Below are 16252 nucleotides of genomic sequence, written 5' to 3'. Positions count from 1 at the left end.
ACCAAGAACTTGGGGACAGGAAGGGAGTTTAGGGAGGAGCCGTCCCTCCCCATCACAGGATGACAGGCAGGTTGGTGGGTTCGGGGGCGTCAGTGGTGGTGAGGATACAGGGAAATGCGTTTATTCGTTCAATAAATATGTGCTGAGCTGCTGCCTATTATATGGGCCAGGTACTTTACTGTTCCAGAAACAGCACTGAACAAGACAGACGGTTCCTGCCCTCGTGCAGCTGACTATCTACTGGGGGAGACAGACTACAAACAAATAAAGAACTATAGAATGTGGTGCAGGGAGTGTATGTAGTTTGAATTAAAACAAATGACTTAAAGGGACAGGAAGTGGTGTGGCAGTGGGGCCAGAGAAGGGGATATCTGAGCTGAGACCTGAATGAAGTGAGGAACAGAAGTTTATAAAGGGTGGAGAAAAGTGCTTCAGGCGGAGGGCACAGCATGTGCAAAGGCCCTGAGTCAGGCTCCAAGGTACTGGAGGATGAGAAAGAAGATCAGGGTGGCTGGAGTGGCTGGGGTGGGTGGGATGAGGAAGGGGAGAGCACAGGAGATGAAGCTGGAGAGGCATAATGAGAAGCTGGAGAGGCATGATGAGTCTTGAAGGCCACGGTGAGAGACTGGATTTATCCTAAGTGTGATGGGGAGCACTGGAGGGCTTTGTTGTGCAATAAATGGGAATTGGAACAGCAGCCCCCATAAGTACTACAGGAAAGAAGTTAATGGAGCTGCCTTCTCATCAGGTGAACTTCGGCCTCAACTCTGGCAATGACAGGAGACCTAACCTCTCCAAGCCTCTCTCCTGGTTGCCTGCTGTGGGCCAGGTCTTAAGATGGAGGCCGCTGCTCACCAGTGGGAGAGAAGCAGGATTTGGTGGGCTGGGCTAGTAAAATATCTGAACAGGCTGGTAAATGTTCTACCTTAACTGCAAGGCTATTTACGGCAGCTGAACAAGGACAGGGTGACAGCCCAGAAGATACAAGGTTTTCGTGTGAAGGAGGAGTCCTGCAGGACCCAGGAGGCCCTCCTCCCTGCACAAGGCTAGGCTGGGGTGTGGGGCAGACAAGGGGAGATGGGAAGGAAAAGAAAAGGAGCCCAGCAAGCCCAATCTCATCTGTCAAGAGGGTAGTCTGTCCAGTAAAGCAACCTGGCCTCTGGGCAGTGTTGCCAGCCACCACCTAGAATCCCCCATACTCTTGGGTATTCCAAGTTGACCTCAACTTCTCCAGCCACAATCTGAAGGTTGCCCAGTTCCCGGGGCTGCAGACGGGTCTGGGAAGGAAGATGCAGCAGCACATCTCTGCTCCTACCAGCAGGCGCTTGGCCAGAATGTTCTCCACCAGCTTGAAGTCGCTGCGAAGCTGTTTGTTCTTGCTGCTGGTTCCCTCCATCTCCTCGTCTGCGTGGAAACGGAAGTACTGGGACTCATCCTTGAACTCGCTCTTCTCCAGCACTGGGAACCCACAGACATGCAAGCACAAGGTCAGGCTCACACGGGAAGCTTTCAGGAGCATCTGCCAACTGGCAGCCACGGGCCGGAACCAGCCCCTGGACAAGTTTGGTTTGGCCAGCACGGTGCTCTATTAAGTAAAATCCTGTGCCAATACTAACATATTAGGATATTCAACATAAAAGCCTGGCTTTCTGACTTCCCTTGAAAAATCTGAACTCGCCCCACCTGCTATAAAGGCATATTACAAAGCCATGGTAACAAAACCTGTGTGGAACCACAGCAGAAGCAGATTAAAAGCCAGCAGAAGAGAACAGCAATCACGTAAGAGGACACTGTGTTTACGGGAACTCAGCATGTGATGGATGCTGAACGATCACGTGGAGTATTCCACAGATGGTACAGGGAAAACTGACTCATGGGGAAAAAAAATAAAACCAGATCCCTACCTCATACCATATATAACAATAAACTCCTCTTGGATTAAAGACCTAAATAGGAACAGAAAAGCTAAAGCTCACCAAACAAAATGCAGGAGAATATCTCTGTCCTAGAGCAGAAAAGGAGTTCATATACAAGACCCCCCAAAAAGCACTATGATAAAATTAAGGACTTCCATTCAGTAGGAAGGCCATAGGCAGGCCGCAGATTCAAAACTAATTGTACTGTCTAAAACCAACAAAGAATAAATACCTAGAATATATAGGAAACTCCAACAAATCAGCCAGAGAAAGCTGGGAAACTCATAGATAAAAGGGCAAAGGATATGAATGGGCAATTAACATATGGGAAAATCTAAGCGGGCAGCAATTGTATGAAAAGGAACTCACCCTCACTGATAAGCAGAAAGAGACCACAGTGAAACCCTTTAGACCAGGGACTAACACACTCAGTCCCTGTGGGCCAAATGTGGCCCACTCCTGCTTTTTATGAATCGTTTTATCGGGACACAGCCACACCCATTTATTTACATTTTGTCTGGGGATGCTTTGGGGCCACAATGACAGAATTAAATAATTGCAAGAGACTGTATGGTCCACAAAATCTAAAATATTTACTATCTGGGCCTTTACAGAAAAAGTCTTCTGACCTCTGTTCTAAGACAAGGCAGGAAAATGAATACAAAGAACCAGTAACAATCAGCATGTGATGTGGTCCCTGTGGATTACAATTTAACTAAATACCTTCTCGTGCAGGGCACGCCGGGGATACAGGCTTAAGTTCACTTACTCCACAGACAAAGAAGGACCTGCTGCACCCCTTTTAAAGATAGGAAGACTGAAGCCCAGAGGAGCTAAATAAACTGCCCAAGGTCACAGAGCCCAGGCTCCTCCTCTTCACCATACTGCCCAGCCTGGCCTGATAGATGGGGCGAGGACAAATTAAATAAAGGGGAGAAATCGAGGCAGTCATCTGAAGTCAGCAGGCCCCTGAAAGAAGGACAAGGAGCTGCCTTAGCTTCGCGATGTCCCCGCCATCCCAGAAGACCTCTGGTGACATGAAAAGCATCAGGAGCCCTTCCTTCCTGTCTCCTTCCTTTCCCGGGACAGCTAGCTGTTTGTGAGCATCGTGCTCAGGCCACCTCTATTACCTCCTTGGAGACAACAGACACACAAATTGCTGCTTTCCCCAGAGCTGGGAGCCAGGCCCCAGGAGGCCGGCTGGCTTCCCCTCCACTGTAAACACGAGGCTAAAAGACTCAGGGAGTGGGAAGAGGAAGCACCGTGTTGTGTCTCGTGTCTCGGCTGAAATATGTGGGGAAACATCTGGAATCCCAGAGTCCGGGAGCTCAGCCAGGTGAGAGCCAACCACTCCCAACTTCCAGTCGAGGCCACTGGCCAGGCTTCATGAGACGGGCACAGATCGACGTTCAAATCCCTGCCCGGCCCTTCCCAACTTCACGGCCGTTTAGCCTCTCTGAGCCTCAGGTTCCTCATCTGTGGGGATAATAACGGCACCAACTTCCCGGGATGGCTGCGAGGATTAAATGGTGAGCCTCAGTTTCCCTGTATGTGCCTAAGGCACTGGACCGCTGGCCTCTGCGTCCCTCCCCGGGGACACCTCAGAGCCCCGGGAGCTCCGGTCCGACACCACGGGAGGCGCCACACAGGCCCCGCCCCACGCTCCACCCTGCACCCTAACCTGCATTCTGCAGCGGCCACAACCCTAGCATCTGGCCCTTTCCTCTTTCAGCCTATTTTTTTTTTAAGTTTATTTATTTATTTTTTTAATTAGTTTCTGCTTTATAACAAAGTGAATCAGTCATACATATACATCTGTTCCCACATCCCTTCCCTCATGCATCTCCCTCCCTCCCACCCTCCCCATCCCACCTCTCCAGGCGGTCACAAAGCACCGAGCTGATCTCCCTGTGCTCTGCGGCTGCTTCCCACTATCTATCTACCTTACGTTTGGTAGTGTATATATGTCCATGCCTCTCTTTCGCTTTGTCACAGCTTACCCTTCCCCCTCCCCATATCCTCAAGTCCATTCTCAAGTAGGTCTGTGTCTTTATTCCCGTTTTGCCCCTAGGTTCTTCATGACATTTTTTTTTTTAATTCCGTATATATGTGTTAGCATACGGTATTTGTCTTTCTCTTTCTGACTAACTTTCAGCCTATTTTTGAGTTCGTGGCAGGAACAAGGGAGCGAGGACCGCGCCCTGCAATTTCTCTCCCTGAGCGACCCTGAGGGTGTTGCTGTTGCCCGGGATCACCCCCTCCACGACGTCCTCAGCCGGCCACCTTCCCAAAATAGTAGCTGGGGTGGACCCCTAATTACTCTTACCCACAAATGAGAGGCTCTGCCCAGCTGACGGGAGGCGGGGGATGGAGCTGCGAGGGCCCCCCGCAGGGAACAGAGCGGCTTTCGGGAATGACCGAGGCTGCCGGGCTCCCGCCCTGAGCCAGAGTGAGTCCCAACCCCACAGAGCCGTGGCCACGTTGAGCTCAGATGGGAAGGGGAAAGATGGGGAAACTGAGGCCGGGGAGGAGCAGGGCTTTGCCGGCAGTCCGCCGAGTCAGGCCCAAAACCGGGCCTGCCGGCTACGAGGCAGGGGGCAAATCCGATGACCTGTCACCCCAGGGGCGCCTCTCTCTCCCTGCTGAAGGGAGAGTAAATCCAGCAGCTAGACCAGGGGTAGAAAACTTGTTTTTCTAAATGAAGTTTTACTGGCTCAGAGCCACACCCACTTGTTTACACATCCCCCTGCAGCTGCTTTTAGGCTACAGGGGGCAGAGCTGGGCTGTGACAGAGACCGTGTGGCCCACAAGGACTAAGATATTTACTGTCTGACCCTCTGCAGACAGAGTTTGCCAACCCCTGAGCTGGAGCACAGAGCAGGTGCTGGGAGGAGGAATGACCAGAAGCCCTTCCCGAGTCTCAGGCCTCCGCTGCCACCACATGCATCCAGGCAGCATGGTCCCTCCTCTGGACGATGACAGCCGCCTTCTCCCTGGCCTCCCTGCTTCCGCCCTCACCCTCACAGACACTGTCCGCAGGCAGCCAGAGGGCACCTGTAAGAAGCCCAGTCAGGCACGTCCTTCCCCTGCTCCGAACCCTCCCGGGACGCCCAGCTCACTGGAGTAAGAGCCAAAGTCCTCCTCACATGCTCATAATAGTCCAGAAAATGTACTTATTTACTGTCGTGTGATTCACACACGCACACACGCGCGTACAGGCACACGAGGGCAAGACTTGCATCCATCTTGCTCACCCTGGTCCCCAGAGCCTAGCACGGTGCCTGCACGCAGAAGGCAGCCTCTGGAAGACAGCAGGATGAGCAAAGACGGAGGGGAGGTGTGGAATCAGTCTCACAGCGACAGAGCAGCTCCAGGAAGAAAAGTGAATCTGAGCTGGTCCAGGGGGTGAGGAAAGAGAGGAGCCATCCTAGCAGGTGGCCAGGTGACCTCACTGGGGAGGCACGAATTGAGCAGAAACACTGAATAAGTGAGGGGGTGAGGCAGGGAGGGAGGGACACCCGGGAGAGAGAAACTGCAAGTGACAAGGCCCTGGGGAGTGTTCTGGAAACAGGAGAAAGGCTCCCCAGTGGAGGTTCAAAGTCCACTCGTCCCAAAAGGGTGGGAGCCTCGGGGCTCCCCCAGGGCGGGGCCACAAGGACAGGCCACAGAGCTCAGTGGTTGACATGTGGCCTGCGACGCCAGCCTGCCTGGGTTCACATCCCAGCCCCTCCTTGTCAGGTGACCTTGAGCAAGTGTCCCAGCTGCCTGAGCTTCCATTCCTCGTTTACAGACATTCATACCAACATCAAAGGATCGATCGTCCCAAGGACCAAACTCATTGCTACATGGAGAGTTCTTAGGAGGAGGCCGGGCACGCAGAGTATCACTTCTGTGTTAACTGACAATGGCGTCAGTGGAAGCATTTTCTCCCTCCCTCTCCCCAGCTTCCTGCCCCAGGACCATCTCCGACCGTCTGCCTCTCTCCCCTCTTAGGTGCTTCTCCCTGTGCGGGGAGGGGTGAGGCGTCTGAGGGGCGAGGCCCCGCCTGGCCTCCCTTCTCTCATGCTCACAACCCGCCTGTCCTCTGTCCCCACGGACCCCTCTCCTCTCCTCTCCTCTCCTCTCCTCCCCGGAAGCTCGTGGGCCAGGTCCGCGTCGTCCACCCTCACTGCCCACCCTGGGAGGCCACATCCCGTGAGGGAGGAAGGGCTTAGGAAGCCCATGGATTTGACCTCACATCTGGTCTGTTTTGCAGCCAATCTTTACCAGCCACCTTGATCCCCACTGGCCACCTGAAGTGATGTCCCCATCAGTGCAGAACGGGGCGGGTGGGGTGGGGAAGGGTGCAATCCACGAGCTGCAGCACAGGCCCACTCGGCATCCAGCCCGAGTTCACCCACGGGCACGCTGGGCAGCCGCCAGCCCACCACTTGCTCCCTCTGGGCCTCAGTTTCCCCCCGCCGTAAAATGCACCGGGGACCAGGGTCCCTGCCAGCTCTTCTGTTCCAGGACAGGACCCCCACCCCACCCCGGGGAGGCTGGGCTGAAGGGGAAGGGGCGGATTACCGTGGTGCATGAAGCCGTTGTTACACAGGCCCACGCCAAGCGCCACCGCCTCCTCGCGTGTCTGGCAATCGCCCTGGAACAGAACAAGAAGCAGAGGGTGTTAGGTGGACCCGCTGAGCCAAGGGGCTGAGCCAGGCTGGGGAAAAGCCCACCACCACCGGGAACGGAGACTCCACGAGGGCAGGGATGTGTGTCTGTCTTGTTTACTGTAGTATCCCCCAACCATGTCTGTGATTGTTATTAATAAACCCCAAACAAGAAAAGTATTTAATTGCATGTTAATTATTTACATGTGAGAAATGCATGCTGTACCATGCCATAAACACCACAAACGAGAAATGGCGATTTTATGTGGCAGACACTGCTGGTTGCCCAGCGACAACCCTCCCCGGCCCCATCCCGCCCTAGTACTGAAACCCTCACTCTTACAGACAGCAATTCATCTACCTAGACAACCACAGATCCCAGCCTCCTTTACAGCTAGAGGTGGCCAATGAGATATAAGCAGAAACCACTGATAGGGAGCTCTGGCAAAACACTCTTTGTCCCCGGTTCTTCCTCTCTCTTCCTCCTGCCTGGAACAAAGGTGTGATGGCTGGAGCTCCTGCAGTCATCCTAGAGCACAGTGTGACCTCAAAAATAGAAACATACTAAGGATGGCAGAGCAAACAGAAAGAGCAGGGGTGGTCTTCAAAGATCTCATGAGATCGTACTCGCAGCTCTGGACCACCAACCTCCGGGCTTCTCTCATACCAAAGAAAAATAAACTCCTAATTTGTTCCAGCCTCAGTAGTTGACTCTCTGATACTAGAAATCAGGTTCAACTCCTAACTGACCTGGCTCCTCCCTGAGCAGAGGAACCCAAGGTCAGGGGACAGCTGGTGCCGATTCTCCCAGAGAGTGTGCCCTGGAGCCGGTGCCCCTCCGCGTCTGCTCCCGAGAAGCTGGAAGTCTCCTGGTGCCAGTTCCTCCTAGGACCTGGCTCCTGGGTCTCCCCCTGACTCTGTGGGTGCTCCATGGCCTTCTCAATAAGTCATCTTCTCTTTTTTACTTTCCTTAAGTTAACCAGATACTGTTTCTGTTTCTTGCAACCCAAATAATCTCAGTATATCCAGGCAAAGTATGTGAGTTGTGTGTGTACGCAGGGGAAGTGACAGGCAAAGGAAACAGCACGGACAAAGGTCCAGAGGTGCAAAGCTTAGAGTACAGAAAATAACATGGCCGGCAAAAGCAGGGTGAGTGAGAACGTCAGCTCTTTAAGGAAAAGGCCTTTGATCTATTGTGTTCCCTGCTGAATCCTAAGTGCTTAGAACAGAGCCTGGCATGCAGTAGGTGCTCAGTACATACTTGCTGAATAAAGACATTGTCAGCAGGGACTAACTCATGCATTAGTCTGTAGCCAGGTCAATGAGCTTCGCTCCGCTCAGCCGGCCTCTCGTTTAAAATACTGCCCAAGTGAGAAGTTATTCCAAGAGGCACTGGCCCGACAGAGCCAGGCCAGAAGACTCCACTGTTGGTGTATCCCCTCCCAGGCCCCTGCCAGCAGTGGAGGGGCCAGGGAGGGAATTCCTCAGCTACAGGAGAAATGAATTCAGAGCTGCAGGCCTCAGCCTGCCAAGGTCCCAGAGCAGAGCCTGGGGGAGCCACTGGCCTCAGCTGCTCTAGCTGCCCCAGGCTGACTCAGAGATGACAAATCTGTCCTGTGGGACTGCAGGCCAGCAGCTGGAGAGCCAGCACGCTCACAGCCCTGCCAGCATAGCAGCCAGCCATGCAAGAGGCCGCATCCGGAGCAGCCGCCCCCAGCTGTGAGGGGCCCAGGAGGCGGGCAGGCCCAGCTCTGCAGCCCAGGGGGCCCGGGCAGGCATCTGGAGCCCACCTAGCTTTCCGAAGCTCTCACAACCTGGGCTCCCAGCCCATCCCAGCCCGTCCTGGCCTCTTCTCTCCAAAGGGCCCTGGGGTGACCCATGTGGTAGCTCCCAAAGTGAGAACAGCACAGGGATTCTCTGGTCAAGAGTGAAATACGCTAACCCTGGATGTGTCCACCGCCTGAAAAGCAAGCCCCCACCCCACATCCTGCCAGCAGTGGGGAAACCGAAAGTCATCCAGCCCCCATTTTCTCCCCTCCCAGAGGAAGGCACAGGCACACACAGCCCCGTGCAATCAACCTCAGCAGCACACTTCCCCTTCATCCCCCACTCACCCACCAGCCCCCCTCACTGGGGGCTCCATCCACGACGGCCTCCTTGCTGCTCCTTCCACACACGACATGTGACCCCACCTCAGGGCCTTCGCACCTACTCCTTCCTCCCCCTGGAATGCCCTGCCCTGGCTTTTCAGGTCTCAGTGCCCATGTCAGCTCCTCCTAACTGCCTAGACGGTCAACCCAGAGGCAATCGCTCTTATTAACCCCATTTGACAGATGAAGAAATTGAGGCACAGACAGGCTTGGCAATTGCCCAAGTTTACAGCATGAGAATGGAATCCTTTTACAGCCGGACCTTCCCTCCAAGTTACAAATAGGGAAACTGAGGCTCCAAGAGGGGAGGAGAGTTACCCAGCATTACGGCCAGGGCTCCTGTCCTTGTTTATCTTTTGTTTCCTCTGCTGGTGCCTTGAGCTGTTGGCCTGGCCCTTTGCCTGATGACCCACCCCAGCCTTGCCACCCCACCCCGGGTGCTAGAAACCCCGCCACCGTCAGCACTGCCATCTGCCTGAGCATGGGGGTCAGCGTAGCGGGTGCTCAGGGCACATTTCGGCGGAGCCAGCACAGGAGCCAGCAGATATGAGCCCTCCCGCACCTGGCTCCTGGCCTGTCCCTGCTCTCTCCTGCCCCAGCCCACCGACCCCCGCTCTCCTTTTGACGGCCACAGCCTAGGTCATCCTGGAGCCCAGGCAGCACAGACCAAAAAACCATGAGCAGAGAGGTGAGGAGAGCAAACTCTGGAGCTGGATCCCCCGGGTTCAAACCCCTGTTTGGCCAAGCCGTGACCGTGGGCAATTCCTTAACCTCTCTGACTTTCATTTCCTTATTTGTACTTTTTATCCCCAGATTTGCCCTTGACTTCCCAAGGCCTCTGCCACCTCTCAGTGGTATTCCCCACTCAGACTCCACAGTACAAGCTATAGTCAATACAGAGGATTATTATTACAATTTCTATTATTATTGACTACCAAGGCATCATGAAGGCCCCCCCACACACAATCTTATAGGAGTACCTCGTTTCTGTGTGTCCTGAGGCAAGTTACATAACCTGAGCCTCAGTTTCCTCATCAGTACAATGGGGATAACAACTGTTTTATGAAGATTAAATGAGATAATACACACAGAAGATCAGAAGTGATACAGTACATAGCTTGTCAATCAAAGGACTAATACCCTCCTTATCCTCTGAGCTAAAAGAACTCTCATTCATCTGAGTAGTTGGTAGGGAGCCCTTCCCCCAGCCTCAAGGGATGAATTCTGAGGAATTCTAAGGCACTCTCAGCCATCCTTATTGTTTTCCCCAGGGAGTGGTTTAGGGGTACATGAGGGACCCACCTGGCCATGCGACCTAAGGGGAAGACCACTGGGCAAGAGAGGGGACTGGGGGAAGTTTCCTCTCCTAATAAACATAGTGAGAAAGCTCTTTCCAACTGCCCCTGCTGCCTGCCTTTGGCCATAGGTCTACATAGATGTGATAGCTGGAGCTGTGGCAGCTGCCTTATGACAATGAGGCAGCTGGCAAGATGGCGGAACAAAAAGATGGAAAGAGCATGGGTATAAATGGCATTGTTGAGCTCTAGGACCATGAACTCTGGACGCCTAGTTATATGAGCAAAAAATGCCTTTACTGTATAATTTAGATTTCTTATTATGTGAAAGAAAACTGTCTTGCCTGTGTAAGTCAGGTTTCCTAGTATGTGCAGCCAAAAGTATTTCTAGCTGATCTAAGGGGTTTCAATCAACATTTTATTTCAAGGAGCAGAATGACCTAGAGTTAGAAATGAAGATGTGTTCAAAGCAAAATAACCCTGCTGAACTACACAATTATATGTTTTCTTCTTGACTTTCCTGCTAAAGTGAAGGTGGGGATGATTCTTGAGATCAAGACTTGCTGTAAGCAGTCTTCAAGGTCACATCCTCATCACCAACCTCTCCCCCACAGAGAGACCCACACGCACACCGTCCCCCCCTTTCCCTGACCCAGAGTCAGATGCCAGCTGTCGTTCGGTCCATCTCATGGAAGCCATCCTATGTCAACTCCGATTAGCTTCCCTGTGTCCCCAGACCAGGCCAAGCCATGCGAGGCCTGCTGAAGTGGACAGAGGGTCAGCTGCAACCTTCACTCCACCGTCCGCCCCCTGCCTCCACTGCGACTGAATGCTGGGGGATGGCGGCAGGGGGGCGGGGGGGGTCCTCTGGACCAACTGACAATGACTCAGGCTACTCCAGGGGGCCTTCGGCCAGGATCACAGCTAATCTGACAGCACCGGCCACAAGCAGGCCCCTGCCGTGCCCAACACCGATCATAAAGAGAAACCAAGAGAGGCCGTTGCTCTGGCCGGTTCTCCTCCTCGCCAGGGTGCTCCAGGGCGCACTCCTGAGCCTCCCCAGCTCAGCCAAGGGCCTTGCAGTCATTCAAGACTCCTGTGTCTCTCACCACTGCTGCCCACTCCGTCCATTCAACAGCAGACTCTGTTAGGTCCACCTTCAAAAAATCCCAAACCTGACCACTCCTCCCCCTCCCCCGCAGCCACCCAGTTCTCAGCCACCACGCTCCCCACCTGCAGCTCTGAAGCCGCCTCCTTGCTGGTCTCCCGATTGCCAACCTCGTCCCCCGACAGCCCGAGCATCTTATCCCACCGAAGTCAGATGCTGTCCATCTGTGCTCAGAGCCCTGCAGTGGCCCAAATCCTCCCAAGAGCTCACCAGGCCCCTTGGTGCTGGCTGCCCACCAGCTTCCCCATCACCCTCCCTCTCGCTCAGGCCATTCCAGCCACACTGGCCTCTCCCCACCCCCAGACCCTCCAAGCTCACCCCACACAGAGCCTCCGAGCTGTTGTCCGCTCAGAGAAAGCTCCGGCCCCAGACGGCCCCCTGGCTCGTTCCCCACCTCCCTCCGGTCTCTATTCAAATGTCCCTGCTCAAAACACCACCTTCTCTGCCCCCTGTGAACAACCACATCCCCACCCACCCACGTGAAAGGTCGACTCCCGCCCGTAGCTCCCACCGACCTGGCACCAGCTAACAAAGTATTTCACTACTTTTCCTTGTTTATTAAACGCCTCTCCTACCCCTCACCGGAATTTAACACCCACGAGGGCAGGAGCGTTGTCTGTCTTGTCCACTGCTGTCCCCCCAGAACCTAAAACAGTGCCTTATACACAGCAGGTGTCAGGAGGAAAAAAGGGATGAGCCCCTGAGCCCTCTTGTCGGATTTTTCTACGCTCTCTTGTGCCCGCTCCTTGTAAATACCACCCAGGAGCTGACCAGGAACAGAGATCTGCGGTAGAGACGCCTTCTGAGCAGCAGGTGTGCAAAGCCTGCCCCTCCCCCGCCCACCTCCTCCACTCCACCGGAGAGTACAGTGGGCACCCCAAAGGCAGCACCTCCCCACGGCCAAGGAGAACGCTCAACTTCTCCCCCCTGCACCCGCCTTCCCATCACTGTGAACGAAGGGAAAACCCACCGCGCCAAAACCCCAGGACCCATCCGTGACCCCTTCCCAGCAGAGGGGGACGACGGGTCACACTTGCTCGGAGGGGCTCTCACCTGGGCCAGCAGCCAGTCCACCAGCTTGCTCCCGGGCAGCACCGACTTGTACGTCTTCAGGTGGTAATCGCGGTCCCTGTGGAGAGGAAGCAGGCCATGAGCGGATCAGGGAGGAGGGAGGGGAAACAGTTCCAATGTCCCTACTCAAAGAGCTCGGGGTCCGAGGATTTCTAGGCTCTCCAGCCATGGGTCAGAGGCAGGGGGGCCGGGGAGAGCACCAGACAGGGAGTCCAGCCCTGATGCCACACCTCACTCACAGTGTCACTGAGGGCAGGTCTGTCCCAACCCAGGACCCCATCCTCACCAACAGCGTCAAGGGGCAGGAGTAGGTGGCTTGAAGGCTCTGGAAGCTTTCCCCAGCCTGGGGTTCTCAAGCAGGGATGGCTATGCCCCCCAAGGAACACTTGGCTGTGTCTAGTGACATTTTTGGCTGCCATGACTGGGCTGGGGGGTGGAGTGCAGAGGTACTGCCAGCAACCAGCAGATAGACACCAGGATGCTGTTAAACGTTCAAAACTGCCCAGAACAGCCCCCAAACAATTATCCAGACCAAAACGTCAAAAACGCTGAGCCTGCAGAACCCTGATTTACTCTGAGTAATGAGAAAAACTTCCAATTCTTTCCTTTTTTCTTTTGTTTTGCCGTTAACGTTCATGTGTCTAAAGGTAACAAAACTATACCGACACGGAAATGCTTCTCCGTGGGCTGCTGTGGGCAATCAGGACAGAGCAGAAGGCAGGGGGCTGTGACGGTCCTGGTTCTTTGCTTTGACCTGTTGTAGCATCTAATTCCTGCCAAGTCTTGGTACAAAGGGTTGTGCGGACCTTGCCGCCAAACTGCAACAGTTTCTCAGCCTTTGAAGCTGACAAAAGTGAGTTTCTGCGGCCAGCCCCTCTCGGGGCTGAGAAAGGCCGGTTGTGGAGTTCTTCTCAGGCTTTCAGGAACTGAGGAGCCCAGCAGGTCACGTGTGCGGTAACTGGGGACCCGCTGCCAGCCCAGCCACTTCCTCCTCTGGGGGCTGATAGAGAGGCCTCTCCTGCAAGGGCCAAGGCTGGACCGGGACGGCCCCGCCTGCCTTCTGGGCCTGCACAAAGGCAGCAGGGGAGGAGCCAACGGGGCAGGTCTGGAGGTGAAAGGGGCTCCCTGGGCCTGGCCTCCAGCGAATGCTGGGAAAAGACCCTTCCTCTCCGCTCCTGAGAGGTGACAAGAGCTGTCAAGACAGAGGGCAGAGGCCTCTGCAGCTGGTAAGGACCAGGTCACCCTCCCTGTCCCTTCATCCACAGCCACAAGCTTCACGGTAAAGACAACCACCAATCACTGGCACTGATAGAGCCTTCACTGTGTGCCAGGCACCAGTCAAATTCAATCTTCATGACCAGCCAAGGGGTGTGAGCTATTCTTATGCCCATTTCACAGATGCAGAAACTGAGGCAAAAGAAGTTAATTACCTTTCAACAATCACTCAACAAACATTTACTGAGGGCTCCTTTGCCCTGGACTGCATTCTCCAGTACATGGCGGTTTTTCAACCAATTAATGTTAAATCAGAGTTAAGATTACACTCTTCAGTCTCAAGAGTGTGAAACCCACATGTGACTAGTGGCTACTGTATTGGACAGCACAGGCACAGAGCATCTCTATCAGTGCGGGAAGTTCTACTGGCCAGCACTGCTCTAGGTGTTGTCAAGGGTCTGGGGACACAGCAGTAAGCAAATTCCCTGCCCTTGGTCAGTGTACAATTCCCTGGGGTACAGACAGTATACAGACTAAGAAATAAATATATACTATGTCAGCTACTGACAAGCTTCAAGAAGAAAACCATGTCAGCTACTGACAAGCTTCAAGAAGAAAACCAAAGTGAAGTAAGGAGGGTAGCGTGTTCCACATGGTGATGTTTTAGACACATGGTCAGGGAGGGCCCCTCTGACTTGGAGACATTTGAAGTAAGTAAGGAAGCAAATATGTAGGGGAAGAACACCCCAGGCAGAGGAAACAGCAAGTGCAAAGGCCCTGAGGTGTATCCTATTATTATCCCCATTCCACAGAGGGAAAAGTTGAGGCCCCAGCAGGTTAAATAACTGCCCAAGAGCACATAGCTGCTGACTAGCAGGCTGAGATCCAGAACTAACACCCTTCACCACCACAATGCAGTGTTTCCCACAAATTAACGCATTTGACCCTCATGACAAACCTACAGGGTAGGTACAGTTATTAGCCCCATTTGATGGAGAAGGAGACTGAGGCTCAGAGAGGTTAAGTTATTGGCCCAAGGCCACACAGCTGAGAAGAGACAGAGGTGAAACTGAAGCTTGGAGAGAGTAACTTACTTGATCACAGGGGTGTAGAGGCTGTGAAGACGGCAGTAAAGCCTCACACCCTGAAAGAGAAAAAACGGGAGTCTGGGATCAGGCCACATCCTTCAGGGGCCTCCAAATCCAGGCTGCTGGGAGAGGGGGTGGGGGGAGAGGGGAGACTGGTGAGGGCAGTGGAGAACAGGCCACTGGGGCAGAGGCCTGCTCCGTGGTGACTGTGGGGTCAAGATCATGGGGTCAGGGTGGAGGGGTTCCCACCTTGGACATGATGTCCTCCAGTTCACTCCGGGCCTTGTAGGTACCGTCGTCGTAGCGGAAGCGGTACATCACCTGCTCGTTCTTGAACTGGTGCTTGTCAGAGACTGGAGGGACCCAGGGCTGGTGAGGCTGGGCGCCCCCTCGGCCCCTCCTGACCCACGCCCACCATCCTCACCCTCCACTCGGCCAGGCTCCATGCCAAGTGCAATTTCACCAAAGCCCCTGCACACACTCCAGGTCCTCCTGCTACCAGGGCCCTGCTGAGACCCACAGCTGGGGGCTGGGGCATCTGCCAGTCTCATGAGAGGCCCAGAAATGCCCACTCCAGTCTGCCCTGAGGCCCACCTGCCCAGCATCTCCCTGGAGCTAGATCACGAAGCAGGCTGGGGTGTGAGACCCCACTGTCAAGATTTATGGACCCATCTCTACACAACGGCCCCGAGTCGCCCTTAGTGCTTCTCTCTCTCACTCCCCACTTTGGATCCATTAGCCGATCCTGTAGGCTCTTCCTTCAAATCATGAAGGAACAGGTGGCCACACAGAAGTGTAGAAATGGCCTCTGAGTTAGTGGAAGCACAGCACTGTTGAGGTCTGACCTGGTCCTACTGCTCGGCCCCCCAGGCCTAGCCCGCACTCACCGTGGTGGATAATACCATTCTCCAGCAAGGCTTGGCCCAGGTTCACGCCTTCTTCCGTCTTGCTGATTTCGCCAATTTCCAGGAGCCAGGCAACAAACTCACTGCCAGGAACATAACATGCGGTTGAGAGGACCTCCCCAGTCCTGAGACCACAGGGGCCAGCACTGAACTGGCCTGTCCCCCCCCAACTCCCAGGAGTGACAGCCAGAACTGCCCACAGGAAAGCAGAGCTTAGGACACCACAGGCCTGGGGGTCGTGCTGAGGCCAGATTCTTTTCCCCAAGACCAATGGCAGAGAGGTGGGTGTGAACAGACCCCAGGCCCCGCCTCAGGCTCACTGGATGGATGGATGGATGGATGGATGGATGGACGGACGGACGGGAGGATGGATGAGAGAGACAGAGAGAGGATGGACACATGAGTGGATAAATGAATGAAAAGTGAGCAGATGACTGGATGATCAGACAGATAAATGACTAGGTGGCTGGGAAAATTAGTGGGTAGGTGGGTGGGGAGGGGAACAGATGGGTGGGTGATAAGTGGAGAGAGTACTGGATAGATGAGTGGGGAGATGGATTATGGCTGGCTGGCTGGATGAACAGAGAGAAGGAATGAAGAAACCAATAAGCAGGAAGAAATAAGGACCCAGAAAGATGATTGTGGAGAGTCAGAAGAGCTAAGGGTGATCAAGTCATATCATTCTCCCACTTAAAACCCTCCGGCGGGCTTCCTGGTTACTCTCAGAAAAACATCCAAACTCTGCCCACATGATGAGAAGGCCCTGACATGAAGTGCCCCCTCCTCATCTCC

At 54.3% G+C, this 16252-nt stretch overlaps 1 protein-coding gene across 2 annotated transcripts in view; it reads right to left on the bottom strand.

The window, feature by feature from the left end:
* The window catches only part of PREX1 (phosphatidylinositol-3,4,5-trisphosphate dependent Rac exchange factor 1), a 194495-nt gene that overhangs the window by 35825 nt on the left and 142418 nt on the right, over window positions 1-16252 (bottom strand). For both annotated transcript variants that reach the window (XM_081255329.1, XM_081255328.1), the window contains 6 exons: window positions 15443-15543; window positions 14805-14908; window positions 14562-14611; window positions 12235-12310; window positions 6483-6555; window positions 1316-1458 (listed from right to left, as the gene is read on the bottom strand). In XM_081255329.1, the coding sequence (XP_081111455.1) occupies window positions 1316-1458; window positions 6483-6555; window positions 12235-12310; window positions 14562-14611; window positions 14805-14908; window positions 15443-15543 (547 nt within the window). The remainder of the gene's footprint in view (window positions 1-1315; window positions 1459-6482; window positions 6556-12234; window positions 12311-14561; window positions 14612-14804; window positions 14909-15442; window positions 15544-16252) is intronic.

The sequence above is a fragment of the Mesoplodon bidens genome (assembly GCF_964165515.1).
Source record: "Mesoplodon bidens genome assembly, chromosome: 15".
In the NCBI taxonomy this organism is placed as follows: Eukaryota; Metazoa; Chordata; class Mammalia; order Artiodactyla; family Ziphiidae; genus Mesoplodon; species Mesoplodon bidens.
Note: the sequence above shows the minus strand (reverse complement) of the source record. Positions and strands in the feature narration are given on the sequence as shown.